This window comes from Phascolarctos cinereus, unplaced genomic scaffold, assembly GCF_003287225.1.
Source record: "Phascolarctos cinereus isolate Bilbo 61053 unplaced genomic scaffold, phaCin_HiC Scaffold_4;HRSCAF=312, whole genome shotgun sequence".
Taxonomy (NCBI): Eukaryota; Metazoa; Chordata; class Mammalia; order Diprotodontia; family Phascolarctidae; genus Phascolarctos; species Phascolarctos cinereus.
This window is the reverse complement of record NW_027555847.1, coordinates 633,779,161-633,800,550: the sequence shown is the minus strand read 5'-3', so window position 1 is coordinate 633,800,550 and position 21,390 is coordinate 633,779,161. Positions and strand designations below refer to the sequence as shown.

General features: G+C 40.1%; 1 protein-coding gene across 1 annotated transcript in view; it reads left to right on the top strand.

The window, feature by feature from the left end:
- The window catches only part of KCNQ3 (potassium voltage-gated channel subfamily Q member 3), a 462,534-nt gene that overhangs the window by 345,687 nt on the left and 95,457 nt on the right, over positions 1-21,390 (top strand). The window contains 2 exon segments of the mRNA XM_020997918.2: positions 11,074-11,164; positions 12,431-12,557. Of these exon segments, the coding sequence (XP_020853577.2) occupies positions 11,074-11,164; positions 12,431-12,557 (218 nt within the window).

Genomic DNA, 21,390 nt, shown 5'->3' with positions numbered 1-21,390 from the left:
TCTAGTGACACTGCCTATACATGGTTTCTAATGATCTCTTTTTATTGCTAAGTCCAAGGGCCTTTTGTTAATACTAATCCTTCTTGACTTCTCCACGTCCTTGGGCATTTTGATTACACTCTCTTGTTCAATATTCTCGTAGCTTGACATTCCTCTCTCCTAGTTCTCTTCCCCCTTGCCTCAGTGTTCTTGGATCTCTCATCATCTGCCTCCTTGCCCCTTATGTGGGCTTGTCCCCCAAGGCTCTATCCTGGGTCCTCTTGCTCCCTCTACAATCCCACGCTAGCTGGTCTAATCAGCTTCCTTGAGTCTAGTGATCATCTCTATTCTAATTCTAAAATATCTATACACAGTCCTAATATCCCAGCTGAGCTCCCGTACCATACGACCAACAATCTCTTCCACCCAGTTATTCCATCAACACTCCAAACTCACATCCAAACCAGAATTGTCCCTCCTCTGAACTTCCCTTTGTTTCAATTGAGAGCACTATAACTTTCCCATTCAAAGAGTGTGTAACTGGAAACACTCTCTTCAATATGGATCAGAAGAGAATTAAGGTCCCTGAGACCTTGACTCAACCTCAAACAGATGAGGAAATGCTGTTAACTACCATGTATAAGCAGTCATCATAGATGCCAGGATGGGGAAAGACACCTGTACCTATCCTCCATAGGGCATCCAAGAGAGGGCCTCTCAAAGTTCCCACATAATCAGCAGGCAGTAAGAGAAAGTCAGTCAGTCAATGAGCATTTGTTATGTGCCTGCTGTATTTGCCTGGCACCTTGCTAAGTGCTGGGGATAAAAAGAAAAACAGACAATTCCTGCCCTCAAGGTGCTAACAATCTAATGGGAGAGGACATGTAAACAACAATGTGCAAATGAAATATATACAGGATACATAGGAAATAATCAACAGAGGAAAGACACTAGAGGGATTGGGAAAGGCTTCATGTAGAAGGTAGGATTTTTGACTATGATTTGAAGAAAGCAGGGAAGCTGTGGAGGCAGAGATGAGAAGGGAGAACACTCCTGGCAAAGGGGACAGCCAATGAAAATACTGAGAGTCAGAAAATGGAGTACTTTGAGGAACAGAAAGGAGGGTGAACTGAAGTGTCTGTGGGGGTGAGGTTGTAAAGTGTTAAGAAGACAACATACAGACAGGGTTGCGGAGGGGTTCTAGGATTTTATATTTGATCCTATAAGTGGTAGGGAACCAATGGAGATTATTGAGTAGGGAGGTGGCTTGGTCAGACCTGTGCTTTAGGTAAATTACTTTGGTGGCTGAATGGAGGATGGATTGGAGTGGGGAGAGATTTGAGGCAGGCAGATCCATCCAACAGACAATTACCATAGTCCAGATATGTGATGACAAGGGCCTGCAATGGAAAGTTTTCCCTGTAATAGGGAAGTTCAGAGGTGGGGAGGAGTTGGAGGGAAAGATGAGTTCCATTGTGAACATGTTGAATTTAAGATATCTACAGGACATCCTGATGAAATTGTCTCTCCCCTACTGGCTCAGTAATTTTTTTCTTTAAGGGATGAAGAAGAAGTTCATCTCAGAGAGCCCCCCTGTTGGAGTGGCTGTGGAAGGGAATTCATACTCCAGTTAGGGCTTGGATTCCTTATATGTACATACATATATACATACATACATACACATCCTTGTCTTCCAATGGGTCTGTGATCTCATCAATGTAATGCAGATCACAATCCAGCCACCCTTGCCCAACCTATGTGAGACTCACCCATTTCCTCCCACAAACTCACCACAGAAGGCACATTTAATGTGCTAGGAGCTTTCCTTGAATTCTCTTGACAATGCAAGGATGCCTACAAGAGCACACCTAATCAGCCCATCTTCTTTTAGCATATGTTTATTGATAGCAGTATTTGTTTTGCTGTTCCTTCCTAATTCTTTGTAATGAACTCCATCTTCCTATCGGCCATCAGGTCATCTCCATTGTCCTCTTGGGTGATTCTCAACCTCAGTTCTTCAGAAGGTATAGTGTTTCAAAACTTGTAGCCAAAATGTTAATGGAACTGGAGTTCCAAAAATGTGCTTTTATTTCTGGGAGCAACTGGAGTGAGAGGGAGAGGGAAGGAAGGAAGGAAGGAAGGAAGGAAAGAAGGAAGGAAGGAAGGAAGGAAGGAAGGAAGGAAGGAAGGAAGGAAGGAAGGAAGGAAGAAGGAAGGAAGGAAGGAAGGAAGGAGAAGGAAGGAAGGAAGAAGGAAGGAAGGAAGAAGAAGAAAGGGAGGGAGGGAGGGGAGGGAGGGAGGGAGGGAGGAGGAGGGAGGAGGAAGGAAGGAAGGAAGGAAGGAAGGAAGGAAGGAAGGAAGGAAGGAAGGAAGGAAGGAAGGAAGGAAGGAAGGAAGGAAGGAAGGTGGAGGAAAGTAAAGGAAAGGTAAAGGTGGAAGGAAGGAAGGAAGGAAGGAAGGAAGAAGAGAGGAGAAGGAAGGGAAGGGAAGCAAAGGGAATGGAAAATGAAGAAGGAAAGACATACACATTGCAGAACGTTGCAGAGATTTTGAAGACTGTGAAGATCTTATGAAAATATGCATGTGTGTACGTATGCATGTGTGTGTAGAACTGTAATTTTATTGGTGTAGAGAACTCCCAGTGTGAAAATTCCTTCTACTAAATAAACATCTCTCTCTCTCTCTCTCTCTCTCTCTCTCTCTCTCTCTCTCTCTCTCTCTCTCTCTCTCTCTCTCTCTCTTGTAATTGCTTTAAGGTCCTTTTCAGCTCTAAATTTCTAGGATTCTATTTTATAAATCCAAGAGTTTTAGGGGAGGTTGGCAGGGAAAAGAAAAAGGCATTTGGAAATGAGGCACCATTCCTCAGTGGCTATTCTTTGGCATGTAGGGTCAGGGATCCAGACAGAAGAGAGTGTTCTGTTCAGCAAGCAGATAAACTCTCTTGTGTCACTTGCTGCTACCTTTAAGTTGCTCCTTATGGTATACCTTCCTTGAAAATAAGAGCCAGTGTCTATGGCTGTGCTCATGGAAAATTGTGTTAGTTTTTTCAATGATATTCATTGATAAGATGAGAGAGGAAAGAGAGATGGCAGGTTGGCAAATGCTATATCATTGCTGCCAGGTTTGTTTCTGATCCTGTATTGTAAAACAAGGGAGAGAAGAACAGACTTAGAAAATCCCATCAAATCCCTGCCAGTTTACTGAAGAGCAAGACTGGATGCTGACATTTTGTATTTATACAGACCCAGAAATAGTTACAAGGCACAAGTTTACATTGAAATTTAATGGGAATTAAGTGTAAGATCCTGTATTTTGATTCAAGTTATCATTTAAGTGTAGGATGGGTCAGATATGATTAGAAATAATGTTATGTTAAAAAGGCCTGGTAGTTTTAGTGGACCACAAGCGGAGCGTGAGTCAGAAATGATATCCCCCCAAACTAATGTAATTTTTAGTTACATTAAAAAAAGAATCATGTTCAGAATGAGAGGTGAAAGTCCCACTCTCTTCTGTCCTATTCTGGTCATCACATACTAGGAAGAAGATTGGTAAGCTGAAAAGTGCCCCAACAAGGCTGATCGTGATGAGTGGGGGTAGAGACCGTGACATATGAGGATTGAAAATACTTTTGATGTTTAGTATAGAAAGAAATTGGTAGAGAGTGGGAGATACATTAACTTTCATCAAATGTATAAGATGTCATGGGCAAGATGGATCAGACTTTTTTTTTTTTACCCCAAAGGGTAGAATGAAGACTAGAAAAAAATTAAAGGGTAGCAGAACTAAAGCCAACAATGGGGGGGAGGGAGGCGGGGAAATCTTTTTGTTTTTTAAATAACTAGAACTTCAAAAGTAGAAGGGCCATCCTCAGTAAGTAATGACTTCCTTAGCACTGAAGGTGTTTAAGTGGAGAAAAGAGGATCACCTCTTAGGAGTGTTATAGATAGATGGGCCTCCCAATGTGGCTACTGAAGGATCAGTCTTCTGAGCCACCTTCTGAATGCTCCCTTCTATGATTCTACAAATCTTCCCATAACAAAGCAGTTTGTTTCTGGGCAAATTATTCCCAAACTGGAGTTTACTGTAAGGAGAGGAAGAGTCCTTCACCTTCCCCTTTCCATCAAAATCACTAGCTGGCCAAGCTGCCATTCAGCATCAGTCTTGCCAGGAAAGTTTTTAATTGGTAGTTCTGTTGCGACTGACTGACCTGATGTCCAATTCTCTGGGACCTTATTTGGGATTTTCTTGGCAAAAATACTAGAGTGATTTGCCATTTCCTTCTCCAGCTCATTTTCTAGAGGAGGAAACTGAGGCAAACAGGGTGAAGTGACATGCCCAGGGACACAACCACTAGTAAACTGTCTGAGGCCAGATTTGAACTCAGCAAGATGAGTCTTCCTGACTCTAGGCCTACTTCTCCACCTAGCTGCTCTTAGAAAGTGATGGGAACCTAACATAGGGGAAATCCTGGTGAGTCATAGAATGTTAGGACTGGAAGGGATCTCCCAGATGGGAAGCAAAATTATACAGTGAACTAGATTTAGAGTCAGATCACTCCTGGCTCTGCCAGGGATTATATGTGTGAACTTAGGCATTATTTCCCCTGTACAGGCCTCAGTTCTTCATCTATAAAATGAGAGAATAGAACTAGATGACCTTTAAAGTACTATCTAGCCCTAAGTTTATAATCCTATGAGAGTCTTATTCAAACTTTCCTTCGATAGGTAAAGGAACTGAAACCTAAAGAGGTAAATTTTTTTTCCTGCCAGGTCACATAGCCAGGTAGTGGTACAGGAAATACTAGAACTCATTAGATCTTTCAACTCCAAGCCTAGTACTTTTTCAATTAAAGTACATCTACCAGCAGCAACTAGGTGGCACAGTAGATAAAGCACTGGACCTAGAGTCAGGAGGACCTGAGTTCAAGTCTAGCTTCAGATACTTATTAGCTGTATGACCCTGAGCAAGTCACTTAACACCAATTACCTCCTCTCACTCCAAAAAAGTTTTTAAAAAAAGATTACAAAAAACACAATACAGCTACCAAAGTACCTTTGATGTTTCCTGACAAATTTTTTAAAGAGAAGCCCAGGATCCTAAAAGATATGTAAACTTAAATTACCCTTTAAGGATTAAAGCACTATATAAATACTAGGTATTATTAGCTATTAGCTAAGTACTATTTAAACTGGTTTTCCCCTGAGCCATAACTAGAAAAATTTCCATCTGAGGCAAATTGCAATGAAAAGAGGGAATAGGAGAGATTCTTCTGGGGTGTGGTCTGGAGGAGAAGCAGTACACTGTGGGACACCTCATGTGATTTCAGGAGGAGAGGAAGAACCATTCTGCTGTTGCTAGGGGAGGAGCTGGGCATAGGAACACCAGTGGATTAGATGGGCTGAAGGGGAAGATGTTGTCTGTTGCTAGGGAAGCTGCCTGATACTGGGTGGGGGAGCAAGGATGCTTATGGGTACCTACTGGGAGAAGGGAAAAGCCTACCATGACTGCTTAGGATAGCTGAGGAGATGAAGGGCTTGAGGGATGAGATCAGCTGTGGCTGAAACTGTCCTGGAGAGGAAGTGCACCCAGAAAGGTGCTGTCAGTGCATTCTAAATTATTTGCCTTGGAGCAAAGTCCTAGCTTCTTTGCCCTAGGTATGACTGCCATTCTCCCTGGAAAGATTCTGAGCCACAACCTTATGCTTGCTTTCCTCAATAGATCCTGGGAAGAAGAGAGAGCTAAAAGGTCCAAGGAGAGGGAGGACAAGGCTGAATAAGGAGAGGGAAAAGAGGAAGGGAAGGGGAGGGGAGGGGTGGGAGAGAACACTAGAGAATGAATGGTACAAAGGAAGCCAAGAAAGAATGTTGAGTGACAGGAAAGCTGAAAGGAGGAAAGGAAGTGGATGAACTCTGTCAGAGGAAGGGTCACCCACTTTAAACAGATAGAAATGACATCAGCCAACAAGGTGGCATCTCAAAAAAAAAAAAGAAAAAGAACCTTACAAAAATTGTGCATATTTTAGCAGTGAATTAAGATGTGGAAGAAACCCAAGGACTTTCCCTCCCCTCTCTTATGACACTTTCTCTGCTGAGAGGACTTTCTTGATGATTTTAGCATTTTAGATGAATGTCTTAGAAGGAAGTATCATCATTTTATCATTGTTTGTCAAATCTCATAAAGTAAATTCTGGGGGTTGCTTAGGAATTCAAATTATTTGGGGGAGGTTGGGGGGTATTCGTTGTCAGAGAGGAAAATAAAGGGAATGGATTAGGTGGTTCCTAAGCTTGAGAAACACTGACATGCAGGGTTTTGCTTCCCCCTTCTGGCTAAAGACAAACTCACAGCATTCCATCTAGATTGGAGAGCAAGGGACATGGTGTTTCATTATTTGGTCCCCTGTTGTCCACAGCAATGGAAGGAGATGATGAACAAATTATCATACTTTTATTTCAGTTTTTGAGCTGGAAAGAACCTGAGAACATAAATTGGCAGAATATAGCACACAGAATATTAGAGATAGAAGATACCATAGACCACGGAAGACGAGCCCTGGAAAGGATCTTAGAACACAGAATATTATTAGAGCTAAAAGAGGTTTTAGAGATTATTTGGTCCAGAGGTTTTTCACTTTTTTGAGTGTCATAGGACCCTTGCTCTTATGGACATCTGCTGAAGCCTATGGACAGAGTATGTCACAGTAATGCTTCTGAATGCAAAAATAAAATAAAATAAAATGCAAAGGATTACAAAGGAAACCAATTACAATGAAATATATTTACCAAAATGTCATTTAAAACAAAGTTCACAGATTCCAGGTTAAGAACTCCTAAAACAGTTAAATTTCCTGTTGGACTGCGCAACAACAGGGCAAGTATTGTTTTCCTTATTTTACTGATGAGGAAACTGGGATAGTTCAAACAATTGACCCTAAGTCACGTGGATAGTAAGTGACAGTTAGCTGGAACTTAGACCCAGTTTTTCTGACTCCAAGTCCTATGTCCTTTTCACCAAGTTTTGCTGCTCATGTTCCTTCTGTCTGAGAAAGAAGACACCTACCAAGCTATGATAGTAAGGACTTATTGTATTACTTTTCCTTAGGCTATTTGCATTTTTTAAAGACAATAAGAAAGGGAAAATATATTGTTTACACCAAGTAATGAATTTCTAATGGTGAAATTTTGGTAGAATGGGGAAAGATATTTACAGAGAAAGTTACTCTTCCTAACAATCTTTAACTTCATCTTTAGCAAATATTTATTAGGGGCTTATTTTGTGCTTGGTTCTAGAGTAGCTGTAAATATTAAATGAGGTATCATTTTTGTTTTCTTGGAGTATACAATCTGACAGCATGATATGACCTACACACAAAGAAGAAGAATATACAGTAAGTACGTTAGAAATGTTTAAATCCTAGACAGAAAGTCATTACTGATTTTGGAGAATCCAGCAAGGTTTCATGGAAGGGATAGAATTTGAATTGGGCCTTATAGAATGGGTAGGATTTTAGTGGGCAGAAACACTGGGAGACTGAGAGCAAGGTATTTCAAGAGAAGGAAACAATGTGAACCAAGATATATAGGCATGATAATGCAGGATGTGCTTGGAAGACAGAGATAAGTCAATTGCATTGGCACACATGGATAGAAATATTATGAGAAAAGATTAGAAAGGTTAAGTCCTAGCAGATTGTGGAGGCCTTTGAATATCTGCCTTAGAAGACGATTTTCAGGCAATAAGCAACAGGTGAGTATAATGATTAGGGGAGTACTATGGATATAACATACCTGGAATTCAACAAAACATTTGACAAAGCTACTTAAAATTTCCATGTAGGCTAAATGATGGTACAATTATGCAGATTTGGACCTGGCTGAATGAATGGACTCAAAGGGGAGTCATTAATGGGTCACTGTCAAGTTGGTGGAAGACCTGTAATGGAGTGCTCAAGGAATCTGCCCTTGATCCTTTTCTGCACATTTCAATCATTGGCATAGATGGCATGCTTATCAAATTTATAGCTAGGAAAGAAAGCTATCATGGACAACCAACTCAGGAGCCACAGTTCTCTCAATGATGGAAAAGGCCAGATCTAACTGGATGAGATTGAATACGGAAAATATAAAATCTGTGCTTGAGTTAAAAAAAAAAACAACTCTCCCAATATAGGACGAGGGAGACATAGCAAGATAACAATGAATGAAAATATTCTTGGGCTTTAATGTAATGTAAACTTAATACAAGTTGATAGGGTGACATGTCATGGAAAGCAGCTAATATAATGTCAGGCTTCATTAGTAGATGCATAGTGTCCCAGCATGATGAGAATGCCTCTGTATTCTGTTCTGCTCAGACAACAGTTACTACTCTTGTATTCAGTTCTGGACCCAATAGTGTATTAAAGGCTTAATAAATTAGAGAAACTCCAGGGGAAGCCAGCTAGAATGGGAAGAGGCTGACTCAAGAAAATGCTATATCTAGATAAATCGAAAGAACTTGGGTTATAGAACCTGACATCAGGATGACATGTACATGACATGTATGTACATATTAACATACACATGTGGACATATGTGTGCATATGTTTATGTGTGTATCTCTTCATATTTCTCTATTTACATCTATCTATCTCTATACACACTTACATACATATATATATATATGAAGAAATGTCATGTAGAAAAGGATTAGCTTGCTCTGCCTAGTCCTAGAAGGCAAAATTAGAGCAGTCGGTGGGATTTAGAGAGAAGCAAATTTAGGGTGGATATAAGGAAAAACTTCCTAACAACCAGAGTTGCCTAAAGATGAACGCCCTGTTATTGGTGTTGTTGTTCAGTCACTTTTTCAGCCCCGTCACAGGACAGGTCACAGTCCTGGTGCTACCCTCCCTGCCACTAGCTCTGCCAAAGGGAGCTGCCCAAGGCCTCAGGGGTGCAAAAGAAACAGCATGGGACCCTGACCACTGAGTTGGGCTGGATGACATCTACAGCTCCATCTAACTCGCAGATTCCATCCACTTCATTGCTCTTGCTATCCCCTTGTAAGGCATAAAGTCAAAAGAAAGCGACATGACGGGTTGTTTGCCCCAGATGGTGCTACTTGCCATAGGCAGTGCTGGTTCTAGAGGTTGGCATTTTACTCTATGAATTCATTCTAATGAAAGTTAGACTATGATCCAGTCCATCAGATCCAAGGAAGTTGCATGAGAAGTTTCCTCACATTCTGGATGCCCTCTGGGCTTCAGCAAGAAACTCATTTCTCACTCCTCCTATTTAGAACACAGCACTACACATTAAAGGCAGAGGGTAGCATAGGGCTTTTACATGATCTACCACATCAGGGTTAGTATCCAGGGCCCAAGTCAGCCAAGAACACCAAGTCAAATCACCAAACCTAGGTAGAAAACAGACTTCCTGGTTGGATTTGGAAACAAAGAGATCAAAATCTTGGGAGGACTTGGAAATGAGGACATGAACTCAGGGGATGCAAATGTTGGGTCCAGGCCTGAGCGATGCATTTTAGGTGGGAAGTTAGAATGCTGGAGCCTGTACAAAGAAGACCAAGATGAAGCCAGGCCATAGGAGGGTCAACAAAGAAATTGTTAAATCAACAAACATTTATTAAGTATTTAGTATGTTCTAGGCATCATCCTGGGAATACAAAGAAAGCAAAAACAACCCCCTGTCCTCACAAGGTGCTTTTATTCTAATGGGCGATAAAACATATAGAAATCAGAACATATAGAAATCAGAGTAGATGGCAGGAACTGTGGATATTTAAAGAATCAGGTTTTTTTTTAATATTTAAAGGTTGTTATGTGGAAGACAGATTAGACTTTTTCTATTTGACTCTAGGGGCAGAATTTCAATAAAAATAGATTTTTTGCTTAATATAAAGAAGACCCTTCTAATAATAGATATAGAGATAGTGACGAGACCTTTCCTAGATAAGGAAGCTCCCTTTACCAACACAGGTCAGCATCTTCTCTGCAGTTTGACGTCTGGCAGAGTTGTCTAGAATACTGAGTATTTAAGTGATTTGCTCAGAGTCACACAGTCAACATTTTCCAGGCGCTCTAAGCCATTATGCTATGGTGCCTCTTTACCTAGTAATGAGAGGTAGAAAAACATGAAATGTGCTGCCCTGAGAATGCTGGCTAAGGAATTAAACCTTTAGGCAATAAGGAACAGAGGAGTAACGTGATCAAGGGAATTCAGCAACCACTGAGGCTGGATAATCACTTGATAGAGGTGTTGAAGAGGGTACTCATTAGTTTTATAGGAGATAGATTAGATGAACTCTAAGGCCCATAAGATTCTGGAAACTCTTAGAGTCTGGCTGCCCAGACAAAATCGTTGAGTCGAATTTGCTAAGCCAATGATGAGGATGAGAGTTATGAACACCAACATATGTATGTATATCTGCATGTATGTATGTGTATATATGTATGTGTATATATGTGTGTTTGAAAAGAGAGAGAGCGCTTTAAAGTTTTCAAAGCACTTTCCATATATTTCTTCATTTGACCGTAACAACTCTATGAAGTATGACTGGAGGTTCAAGTCAGAAAGATTAAAGGGAAAACCTAGTTCTGAAAACAGAAAGCGAGTGGGGCCAACCAGATCATAATAGAGAAAAGAGGGTCAGAGAGCCTTAAAACCTATAACATCCCCTCCTCATTGGATCTTCAGTTAGCCACTGCATGTAGACTGTGCGAGCCTCTCGCAGGCTCCTGGCATCAGCCGTTGAACCAAATCCTTCTCAGTAAAGAGAAGATCATTGTTCTCAGCTGTTCCACAGAGCCAATCAAGGCTAATGGTCTTTAATTGTAGGAGGAGCCATTTGGGCAAGACCCTAGGGAAAACTTCCCAGGCTAGATGGATTGTAAGAATGCAATGCATTACCTGGGAGGGCAGAACTTATTTTTAAAGTGGGGATGATCTTTTTGAGAAGGAGTTTAAAGGCATCTCTCTTGGAGGCAGGGGGAGGCTGTATCAACTCTCAATCATCCTATGATCAGCTTAAGAATTAAGGAGCAGAGAGTTGCAGGTGCAGAAGGGCTGAGCCATTCCTTTATATCTCCTCTCTTCCTTCTAGGTTTCTAATCGTTCTGGGGTGCTTAATCTTGGCAGTACTGACCACATTCAAGGAGTACGAGACTGTTTCAGGAGATTGGCTGCTATTATTGGTAAGTCAAAGGTCCTGCTAACCCTGACCTGTTGTTATCATGTGGGCCACCTACCTATTGTTGAATTTAGGGTAGCTGCTACGCCAGGATGAAGATCAGGTTAGTCAGAGGGTCACCAGGATTGGTAGTAGGCTAGTAAAAAGTTCAGTTTCAAGACTTAAAAAAAAGACATTAATGTTCTTGGAGTAGTTGGAAATCAGAAATAAGCCAACAGTTACAATAGAAGGCAGGGTAGCAGTCCATTCCAATCTCTAACGGCTGTTTTGGTGAGGGAAAGGCCAAAAAACATCATTCCCTCATCACATTACAGTTATGTTGGATTTATAAAAGTTTCTTCAGTAGAAATTATCTTTGTGTAATTCTATAAGGAAATCACTTTAGAGGGAGACTGAGGATTACCTATTCCAAAATCAGAGAGATAAAAGTCTGGACAGAATGAGGATAGAGTATACCTCTTGAAGTGGCTAGTCTAGTAAAAGAAAGAAATAAGACAAGAATGGCAGTGTTTCCAGAAAAGAAGAATTCCCATATGCCTTTCCTCTCAGTCTCAGGACCCTGCAGCCTTTGTGGTCTCTGAATGAGATACAAAGCACTTTGCAAAACTTAAAACTTACATGAAAGCCAGAAAATGTTAGTGTTACTTTCCATTGTTTATTTAAGGTAAGACACAGAAAGAAGGAAGAAGGGAAGTAGAAAATGGAGAGACACAATTCAGGTAGGGTGAAAGAAGGGATCTGACACCTAGCGGATAGTCAATAAGTATTGGTTGATTGGTCTAGACCAGTAGAGCGGAACACTGAGAGGCAAAGAGAGCTGAAAGGGACCTCCTGGAGTTTCGACAAGGAAATGGAATTTTCAGAATCATCCTGCAGAGACTGGAGGAGTATCAGAACCAATCTATGTTCATATGTGATGTGTCACAGCTACTGTTCTGCTAATGACTTCTAATTTAACTACCCGTAGATTAGGAAACTGCCTGTGCTGCTTTCTTTTCTCAATCAGATGATTTGTTTATTTAACTAGCATCATTTGGAGGCTCTGAGTATGTTAAAAAAAAATTAAATTATCTGACAAAATGAAAACAGAGGAGTTCATGTAAAAAGAATTAATTGCATTGCTAGTCTGAACAATTCCATTAGAGCCATTAACAATTGAGGCAGTAACCCTTCAAACCGAGTGCCGTTTAATAGGAAAAAAAATCCACCAACTTGTAGGTTTTAGCTAACTGGATTTTAGTTAATCAAATCTTTCTGTTCTTGGATGCAGGAAACATTTGCTATTTTCATCTTTGGAGCTGAGTTTGCATTGAGGATCTGGGCTGCAGGATGTTGCTGCAGGTACAAAGGATGGAGGGGGAGACTGAAGTTTGCAAGGAAGCCCTTGTGCATGCTCGGTAAGCACTGGAGGCTCAAAATGTTCCTCTTATTTTGCTTTGGGGTACAAACAAAGAAATTCTCTGGGGGAAATATCCCCATCTTGAAAAGTGATGACCTAAATAAAACATCATTCATTTGAGAAACCGTTTGAGAATCTGATGGGAGGAAATCCTAGCCTCTCTATCCCTACAGAGGTGATAATAGAGATAGTTCAGATTTACATGGCACTCTTATGACCACCCAGTAAGCTAAGTAGTTCAAGTTTTATTTCCCCCATTTTACAATTAAGGAACTGAGACTCAGAAATGGAATAATTTAACCCAGGTAACATGGCTAATAAGTGGCAGAGCTGGGACTCAAACCTAGTCTTTTGACTTCTTTGTTTGTTTCTTTCCATTAAATCACACTCCCATTCTTTTTTAAATAGTATTTTCCAATTATATGGTAAAGAAAAATTTCAGCATTCATTTTTACAAGATTTGGGGTTCCAAATTTTTCTACCTCCCTCTATCCTCTCCCTTCCTCCCCTCTGCTCTTCCTAAAATGGTAAGCAATTTGATATTGATTTAAGATAAATACACACACACACTCACACACACACACATACACATGTGCATACACACACATATATGTATATACATATATATGCAATCATATAAAACATATTTCCATATTAGTCACAGTTTGAAAGAAGAAACAGACTAAAAGGAGAAAAAAACCAGGGGAAATTAATATGCTTCGATCTGCATTCAGACTCCATAGTTCTTTCTATGGATGTGGATGGCATTTTCCATCATGGGTCTTTTGGAATTGCCTTCAATCATTGAAATGCTGAGAAGAGCTAAGTCATTCATAGTTGATTATTGTCCAATGTTGCTGTTACTGTGTACAATGCTCTGCTGGTTCTGCTCACTTCACTCAGCATCAAGCTCATGTAAGTCTTTCCAGGTTTTTCTGAAGTCTGCCTGCTCATCATTTCTTATAGCACAATAGTATTCCACTACATTCATATACCACAACGTGTTCAGCCGCTTTCCAATTGATGGGCATCCCCTCAATTTCCAGTTTTTTGCCACCACAAAAATTGCTGCTAAAAATATTTTGCATAGGTAGGCCCTTTTCCCTTTTTTAATGATCTCTTTAAGGTATATATGTAGTAGCGGTGAATCAAAAGATATACACAGTTTGGTTGCCCTTTGGGCATACCCACTGTTTACTCAGTTCTAGAAATCTTCAAATGGAGAATTGGCACATTGGCATTATTGTAGGAGAGCTTCATTCTGAGCCATGAATTGGACTAGATAACCTTTGAAGACCTTCTCACTCTAATTCTAAGTCTACCTCTTTTTCTATTACATAACACTATTTCCCTCTGAAATGAACAGGACCCCCCTGCAGATTCCTGACTTTTAAACATAATATTTTACATAAAGAATATAGATGTTTGTTGATTGTAAGGATGACTGTATGTGGTCCAGTGCTGTCCACACTCAGGAAATAGAAGACAACAGAGGGACAAAAAAAAGACAGCTTCTCCCTTAAAATCAGAGATCAATCCTAATTATTAGTATTGCCCTTGTAGTCTCTCTGATTTCTTGGACTTCACCCTCCTTACATTTCTCCCTTCCTGGATACCTATCTACCTACCTACTTACCTCCCTAAACCCACAGTAACTGTCAATTCCTTCCTGTCTTATAGTTGGTTTCACTGGTCTTGACTCCCTTGCCTGACTAGTCCAATGGTACCTACTAGGCTCTTTCTACTTAATTGGATCACCAGTCCTTGTCTGTCTTGGCTGGAAAAATCTTCTAATGACACCTTTGCTCTAAGCCACTGCTGTTTGGTTAAATAATTGGCATGTTGAGAAGATTTGCATGCTTAATGGTTAAGTGCGGACGGGGGCGGGGGGGGGAGTAAAACTATGATCCCTAGCTTGTTCTTTTCTCCTCCCATGATGAAAGATCCAACCAAAAACCCGAGTTCAAATCCAGCTTCAGACACTAGCTGAGTGAACCTGGGCAAATCACTCAACTTCTTTTTGCCTCAGTTTCCTCAACTGTAAAATGGGGATAATAATAGCACCTACCTCCCCATGTTGTTGTAAGGATCGAATAAGATAAAAATTATAAAGTACTTAGTACAGTGCCTCGCACATATAAGTGCAGTAAAAATGTTAATTATTACTACTAGTGGTGTCTCCAATACATATGTACATGAACAATAGAGAAACTCGCATGCTTACATTTACCTTCTCCCCTTTCTCCCATTTAGTGCTTGGCCAGATCCAGTTTTTCTGTGGAGACTAAAGGGTCAAGTTTTTGTTTGTTTGTTTGTTTTTGCAAATCTGCAATTTCTAGCCAATCAGTGTTTATTACTTACCCATATATGAAATTCTCTAAAATCCTCTGTAGCAAGCTTTAAGATGGAACTTCCCAGCAAACATGCATTTCTTAACTGGTTAGTGTATAGTTTGTCCATTGGCTTTAATGTACTTTGACTGTAAGTTACAGTAGATATGGTAGACCAGGAATTAGAAAGCTCTCAATTCAAATCTAACCTATTATACTTACTAACTATATGACTATGGACAAGTCACTTAACTTTTTTAAGTTTCAGTTTCCTTGCCCTCTAAATGAGGGGGTTATACTCAATGGCCTAAGTTCTTTCCTTCTCTAAATCAGAGATTCTATTCTACTTTCCACTGGAACTCTTCTATGCCTGGAAAGCATATAAGAAGTGATTCCACTTCTCTCCAAGAAAAAAAACCCTTCCCGAGGTCTGCCCTAGAATTTGACACTGGAAGATACCATTGCTATATGGTTGGGAGGAGGAGAGGGAGAGAAGGCACCAGCTATAGCACTTGGGAATCTTGATTTAAGCAAATCTAATTTATGTTTTAAGAGTGCTCCGAGGTAGACAAAGCCCTTTTCTCATGATAAGAAAGGTAGGTCAGGCTGATTCATGGTAGAATGACCATTAGATTCAGTAAAGATGTTGGTCAAGTTGCCTGAGAACTCAATAGCCCCTTCCTTGTCAAATATTTGGATGATAAGAACCTCTTAAGCTGAGAGAGATTTGAGGGTTGTACTGAGATGTGGTGTGCAGGGAGAGGAGTGGGGGCAGGGAGAGGGTGTAGGGAGTGGGACAAACACCAACCTGAATAACAAGACCAAAACATTCCTCTGGAGAAACTGTAGACATTTTATTGGTAACTGAGTTATTTAAACTGGACCAAAATGAACACTTGGTAATATTCCATTAAGGGCAAAGTTTCATTAATAGGCCCATGTTTGATTAGCTGGACCTAAGTGGAAAACATATTGTTCATTCACAATCATGTAACCTGATATGGTTACAATGTGTTCTACATGTACGATCTAATTGACTCCTCCCAACAACTCTATTAAAGAAGTAGTAGTAGTAGTAGTATAATTATTCCCATTGTAAAGATAAGGAAACTGAGACATGAAGTAAATTTCTGAGCCATCCTTTGATCCCAGGCCTTCACACTCCAAGTCTATTGTTCCTTTCACCATGGTGCACTGTGAAATATCTTCATTGACCAAAACACCAAGGCTCAAGTTCTTCTTTTCAAAAATAAACAAACAAAATCACAAGTGTGTTTGTGAATGCATTCAAATACACATTGAGTTCCCATTGACATCAACTCCTTTAGATATCAGAGGCACCAGGCCTCTTGAGTAGCACCCTAGGCAGGCTCTTACTTTAGAGCAAATCTGACTATGACACCATCCTCCCCCATTCAATAAACTCTAAGGGCTTCCTATTACCTCCAGGATAGAATATAAAATCCTCTTTTTGGCTTTCAAGGACCTTCACAACCTTAGCCTTTCCTACCTTTGCAGTCTACTTATACCTAACTCACCTTTACTTATCCATCAGTCCTTTGTCTCTGGTCTCCTTGTTATTCCTCAAACAGGATACTTCATGCGTTTTCACCGGCCTCATGCCTGAAAATGCTCTCCTTCCTCAGCTTTCCTGGCTTCCTTTTAATTCTCAGTTAAAGTCCTCCCTTCTGCTAGAAGACCTCCCCAGTTAGTCTTAATACCATCTCTCTGAAATTACTCTCAGCTTACCCCAGTACACATCTTGTTTGGCTTTTGTTATCTAATCCATTAGGCTGTAAGCTCCCTGAGAGAAGAGACTTTTTTTGGCCTTTCTTTATATTCTCAGCACTTAGCACAGTGCTTGGTACATAGCAGGCACTTAATACATACTACCTGACTGACATGAATAACATATTAGGTACTTACATGGTCTTTCTACCTCTAGTCTCTTGCCTCTAACTGATCCTCCACACAGCTGCCAAGTTGATATTCCTAAAACAGATCTGACCAGGCCAATGCCTCCACTCTGAGAACTTCAATAACTCCCTGTTACCTCTAAGATACAATATAAAATCCACAGCCTGGCAATCAAAGCCTTTCATTACCTAGCTCCCATCCTCCTTGATGCACACTTTATTCTAGTCAAATTGGCCAGCTAGCTCTTCCTAATTTTGGCCTCTGAGCTTGCACAAGTGGTCACCCCGTCTAGAATGCATTGCCTCGTGGATTATCCACCTCAAATGCTTGTCATGAGAAAATAGCTTTGTCAATTTTACAAGCGATCCCTCAGTCCATAATGCATTTCCTCATGGATTACCTACCTCCAATGGCTTGAAGCCTCTTCAATTCACTGACTTTTTTTCTGTCATTGATGGATACACTCCAAGAGTGAAGAAAACAACTTTTGTTCTATGGTCAGGACCAAGGACATACTTCCAGGCATCTGGGGTATTTTGCTGAGATTTTCTTCCATGGAAAGCAAATGACAATACAATGCATTAATAGAAGGTTTTATAGCTACAAAGTCCTGTTGTTTACATTATCAATGAATCAGTTAGCAAGCATTCAATATGCTCCTACTATGTATGAGGAAATGGGGATTCAAAGGCCAAAGGGGGTAAAAATCAATTTCTACTCTCAAGAAGCTTAAATTTTATCAGAGGAGACAGGGAGACAATAAGTGTGTGTATGTGTGTGTGTCTGTGCAATATATATGCTGAATTTGTTGTGGAAATGTTAGCATAATAATAGCTACTATTTGTATATCACATTAAGATTTACAAAACACATTACAAATATTATCTCATTTGATCCTTATACAATCCTGGGAGGTAGATGCTATTATTATACCAACTTTACAGATGTGGAAATTGAGGAAAATAGAGGTGACTTGTCCAGGGTCATACCAGCTAGTAAGTGTCTAAGGCCAGATTTGAAGTTGTCTCCCTGACTTCAGGTCCAGGGCTTTATCCCTAGCATCACCACTCTGCCAACATTCTCAATACATAATCAATAGCAGCGAGCACCACACCAGGCAAACTTGCCCTTCTTCTCTCCCCTTCTCACCACAACCTTCACTGTTCAGTGCTTTGCTTTACCTTTGGGAGAGAGTATCTGATAGGCCAGTTTACATTAAGGCGATAATGTTGTTATTGAGCTATTTCAGTCATGCCCAACTCCTTGTGACCCCATTTGGAGTTTTCTTGGGAAAGATACTGGAATAGCTTGCCATTTCTCCTCTGATTCATTTTATAGCTGAGTAACTGAGGCAAACAGGGTTAACTGACTTGCTCAGGGTCATATAGCTAGAAAGTGTCTGAGGCTAGATTTGAACTCAGGAAGATGAGTCTTCCTGACTCATGGCCTGGAGCTCTATCCACTGCACCACCTACCTTCCCAAGGTGATAACAGCTAAGAATAAATTAATGTGTTCTTCCACTCAGGAATGTTGGAATTTTGGGAAAAAAAATGACTAGTCATAACAATGTTTTAACCTAATAGAAAGATCCTCTAATGGTGAAATTTCAGGCATCGGGAATGGGGATGGATTTTAATAGACGCCTAGGGATCTCAAAAATCATCTAGTACAACTCTTAACAGAGGCACTTTCATCATCCAAAATGAGTGGTAATTTGGAGAAGAAGCAGATGTCCTGGTGCTTTAAAAATCTCATCTCCTCACTCACTATGAGTGATGACCTACTTTTTCTGTAAATAACATCGCCTGGTTCTCACTTTTCCTTCAATAGTTGAAATTTGAATGATTTTCCTTTAATCTCTTACTTCCCTAAGTTGTTTCCCTTGGAAAATATCTTGGTTCCACTGTGAGCTCTGTTACTCATTTAGAATGACAGTCTCAGCTTGTAAGGAGCCTTAGAAATCATTTATTCTCATTCTTTCTTTTTTTTTTTTTTTGGCTAGGCAATGGGGTTGAGTGACTTGCCCAGGGTCACACAGCTAGTAAGTGCTATGTGTCTGAGGTCGGATTTGAACTTGGGTCCTCCTGAATCCAGGGCCAGTGCTCTATCCACTGCGCCACCTAGCTGCCCCATCTATTCTCATTCTTACCTGAACAGGAAATACACCTGCAGCATCTCCAATAAGTTGTCACATAGCTTCCACTTGGGGAATCTCTGGTGCTGGGAAACTCACTACCTTTTTAGGTAACCTACTTTTCATTTAGACAGTTTTAATAGCAAAGAAACTTCTCCTTATTGAGATTAAGTCTGTATCTTTTCTGCTTTCATTGGTTGGTCTAGTGTATCTTTCTAATTTGTTTAATTTCTCTTTCACATAATACTTCTTCAAAAACAGTTTTCTTAACTCTCCTAATCTTCTTTAAAATTGACTAGTCATCCCTAGTTCTTTTAAGAGATATTCATATGATATAGCAATTTACTAAAATGAGCAAGTATAACACAAGGGATGAGATGAGTGAAAAGCATTTATTAAGCCTCTACTATGTGCCAAGCACTGAAACAAGTGTAAGGGATTTGAATACAAAAGTATGACAAATCCTGCCCTCAAATAGCTTACATTCTTACAGAGGATACTGGCAGTGGCCAGGGAAAAGAAAGTCTGCAAAGTCACAAAGACAGTGAACAAAACAACAGGGCCAGTCCATTAACTCACTTTCCAGAGGCAATGATAATGGTGAATAGGTGTGTAGTGTGACAGGATGGAAAATGGAAGGGGTAAAGATGATGATACATGGTTATAGGCAGTGTAGAGTGAGGGGCTTACAGGCATGGCCTCTGGTGATCCCATTTCATGTGGGGATAGAGTCCTGGACTTGGTGTCAGGAGATTTGTGTTTAAATTTTCTCTTGTATATTATTAACTGTGGGATAATAGATAAGTCACTTGACTTCTCAGCCCCTCAGCTTCTTTATCTGTAATATGGGAGTAAAATAATTTTACTTCTACCCACATAACATTGTTATAAAAAAGTATTTTGCAAACCTTAAAGCATTCTACCAATATGAGTTATTCTTATTCTTTCCTCTTCATAGCTAGAAGGAATGGATAACATATTTGCCTACAGTCAACATCCAAAGAAGATGACAGAATCATGAAATTTGAGATCTTAGAAACCATCGAGCCCAACCAATACAAAAAGGAATCCTACTATAACATTCTGGGCATGTGGTCATCCAGTCTCTGCTTGAAGACCTCCAAAGAGGAGACACCCAACACCTCTTGAGGCAACTCATTACTCTTTTATCAAAAGCTCTAACTGCTAGGAAGGTTTTTCCTGACATCCAGACTTGATCTGCTTATTTACAATTTCTATCTGTTGCTCCTATTTCTGACCCCTGGGGTAAAACAAATTTAAATCTAAGCCCTCTTCTATATAATAGCCCTTCAAATATTTAAATACTGTTATGCACTACCCCTCCCCCAAGTCTTTTTTTTCAATGTTGGGCTGAATCTAAGGAGATGGAAATGAGTAGGAATATATATAATCTTATACTAGGGTTAAAAAATCAGTTTCATGAGTACAATAAGGGACAGATATGTCTAGGAAGAAATTTATTTTATGAAATATTTGGGGATCATAGTGGTCGACAAATTTATTAAGAGTCAACAATATGATTTAGCAGCCAATGAAACTAACGCAATCTTAGGGTATATTGAGAGATGCACAATGTCCAGGACTAGGGAGGTGAAAGTCATTCTTTAATTGGTCTTGGTCTTATCATATATAAAGTATTTTGTGCAATTATAGGTGCCATATTTTAGGAAGGATGTTGATAAGCTAAAGTGTGTCCAGAGTATAGAGGGCAATGGTGAAGAGTCTCAAAGTCATTAAATGTGATGATTGGTTAAAGGAATTGGGGATATTTAGCTTGAAAAGAAAAGAATTGGGGATGGGCATGGCTGGGGAGGAGGGGAATGGTTGTCTTTAAATATTTGGAAGACTGTCACATGGAAGAGAATTAGATTTGTTCTACCAAGAGGGTACATACTAGGAGCAATAGATAGAAATTGTTTAGAGGCGGAGCTAAGCTTGTTATAAGGAAAATTTTCCTGACAATGAGAAGTGTAATGGGCTCCTTCCTGAGGAGGAAAAAGTCCTTTTTAGGACTTTGATTACTTGCCATGAGGTCTGTATAAGAAATCTTTGTCCAAAGGGCCAGATGATCATAGATCATATGATTTTGAATGGATCACAAATCAGATCACAGATTTTGAATGAGAAAGGATCACCAAAGTCAGCTAGTCTAAACCCTTTATTTTAAAGATGAGGTAACAAGACCCAAAGAAGTTAAGTGACTTGTCACATAAATCATGGCAGAGGCAAGTTTCTGATTCAGATCCCATGACTCCAGAACTAATGCTTTTGCATTATACCATCTTGTTCAAGAGAGTTTGGATAGGGAAGAGAAGAGGAATAAGCGTTTATGAAGCAACTATTATGTGCTAAATGCTTCACGATTATCTCATTTGATCCTCATAACAACCCTGGGAGGTAGACACTCTTGTTATCCCCATTTCTGGGG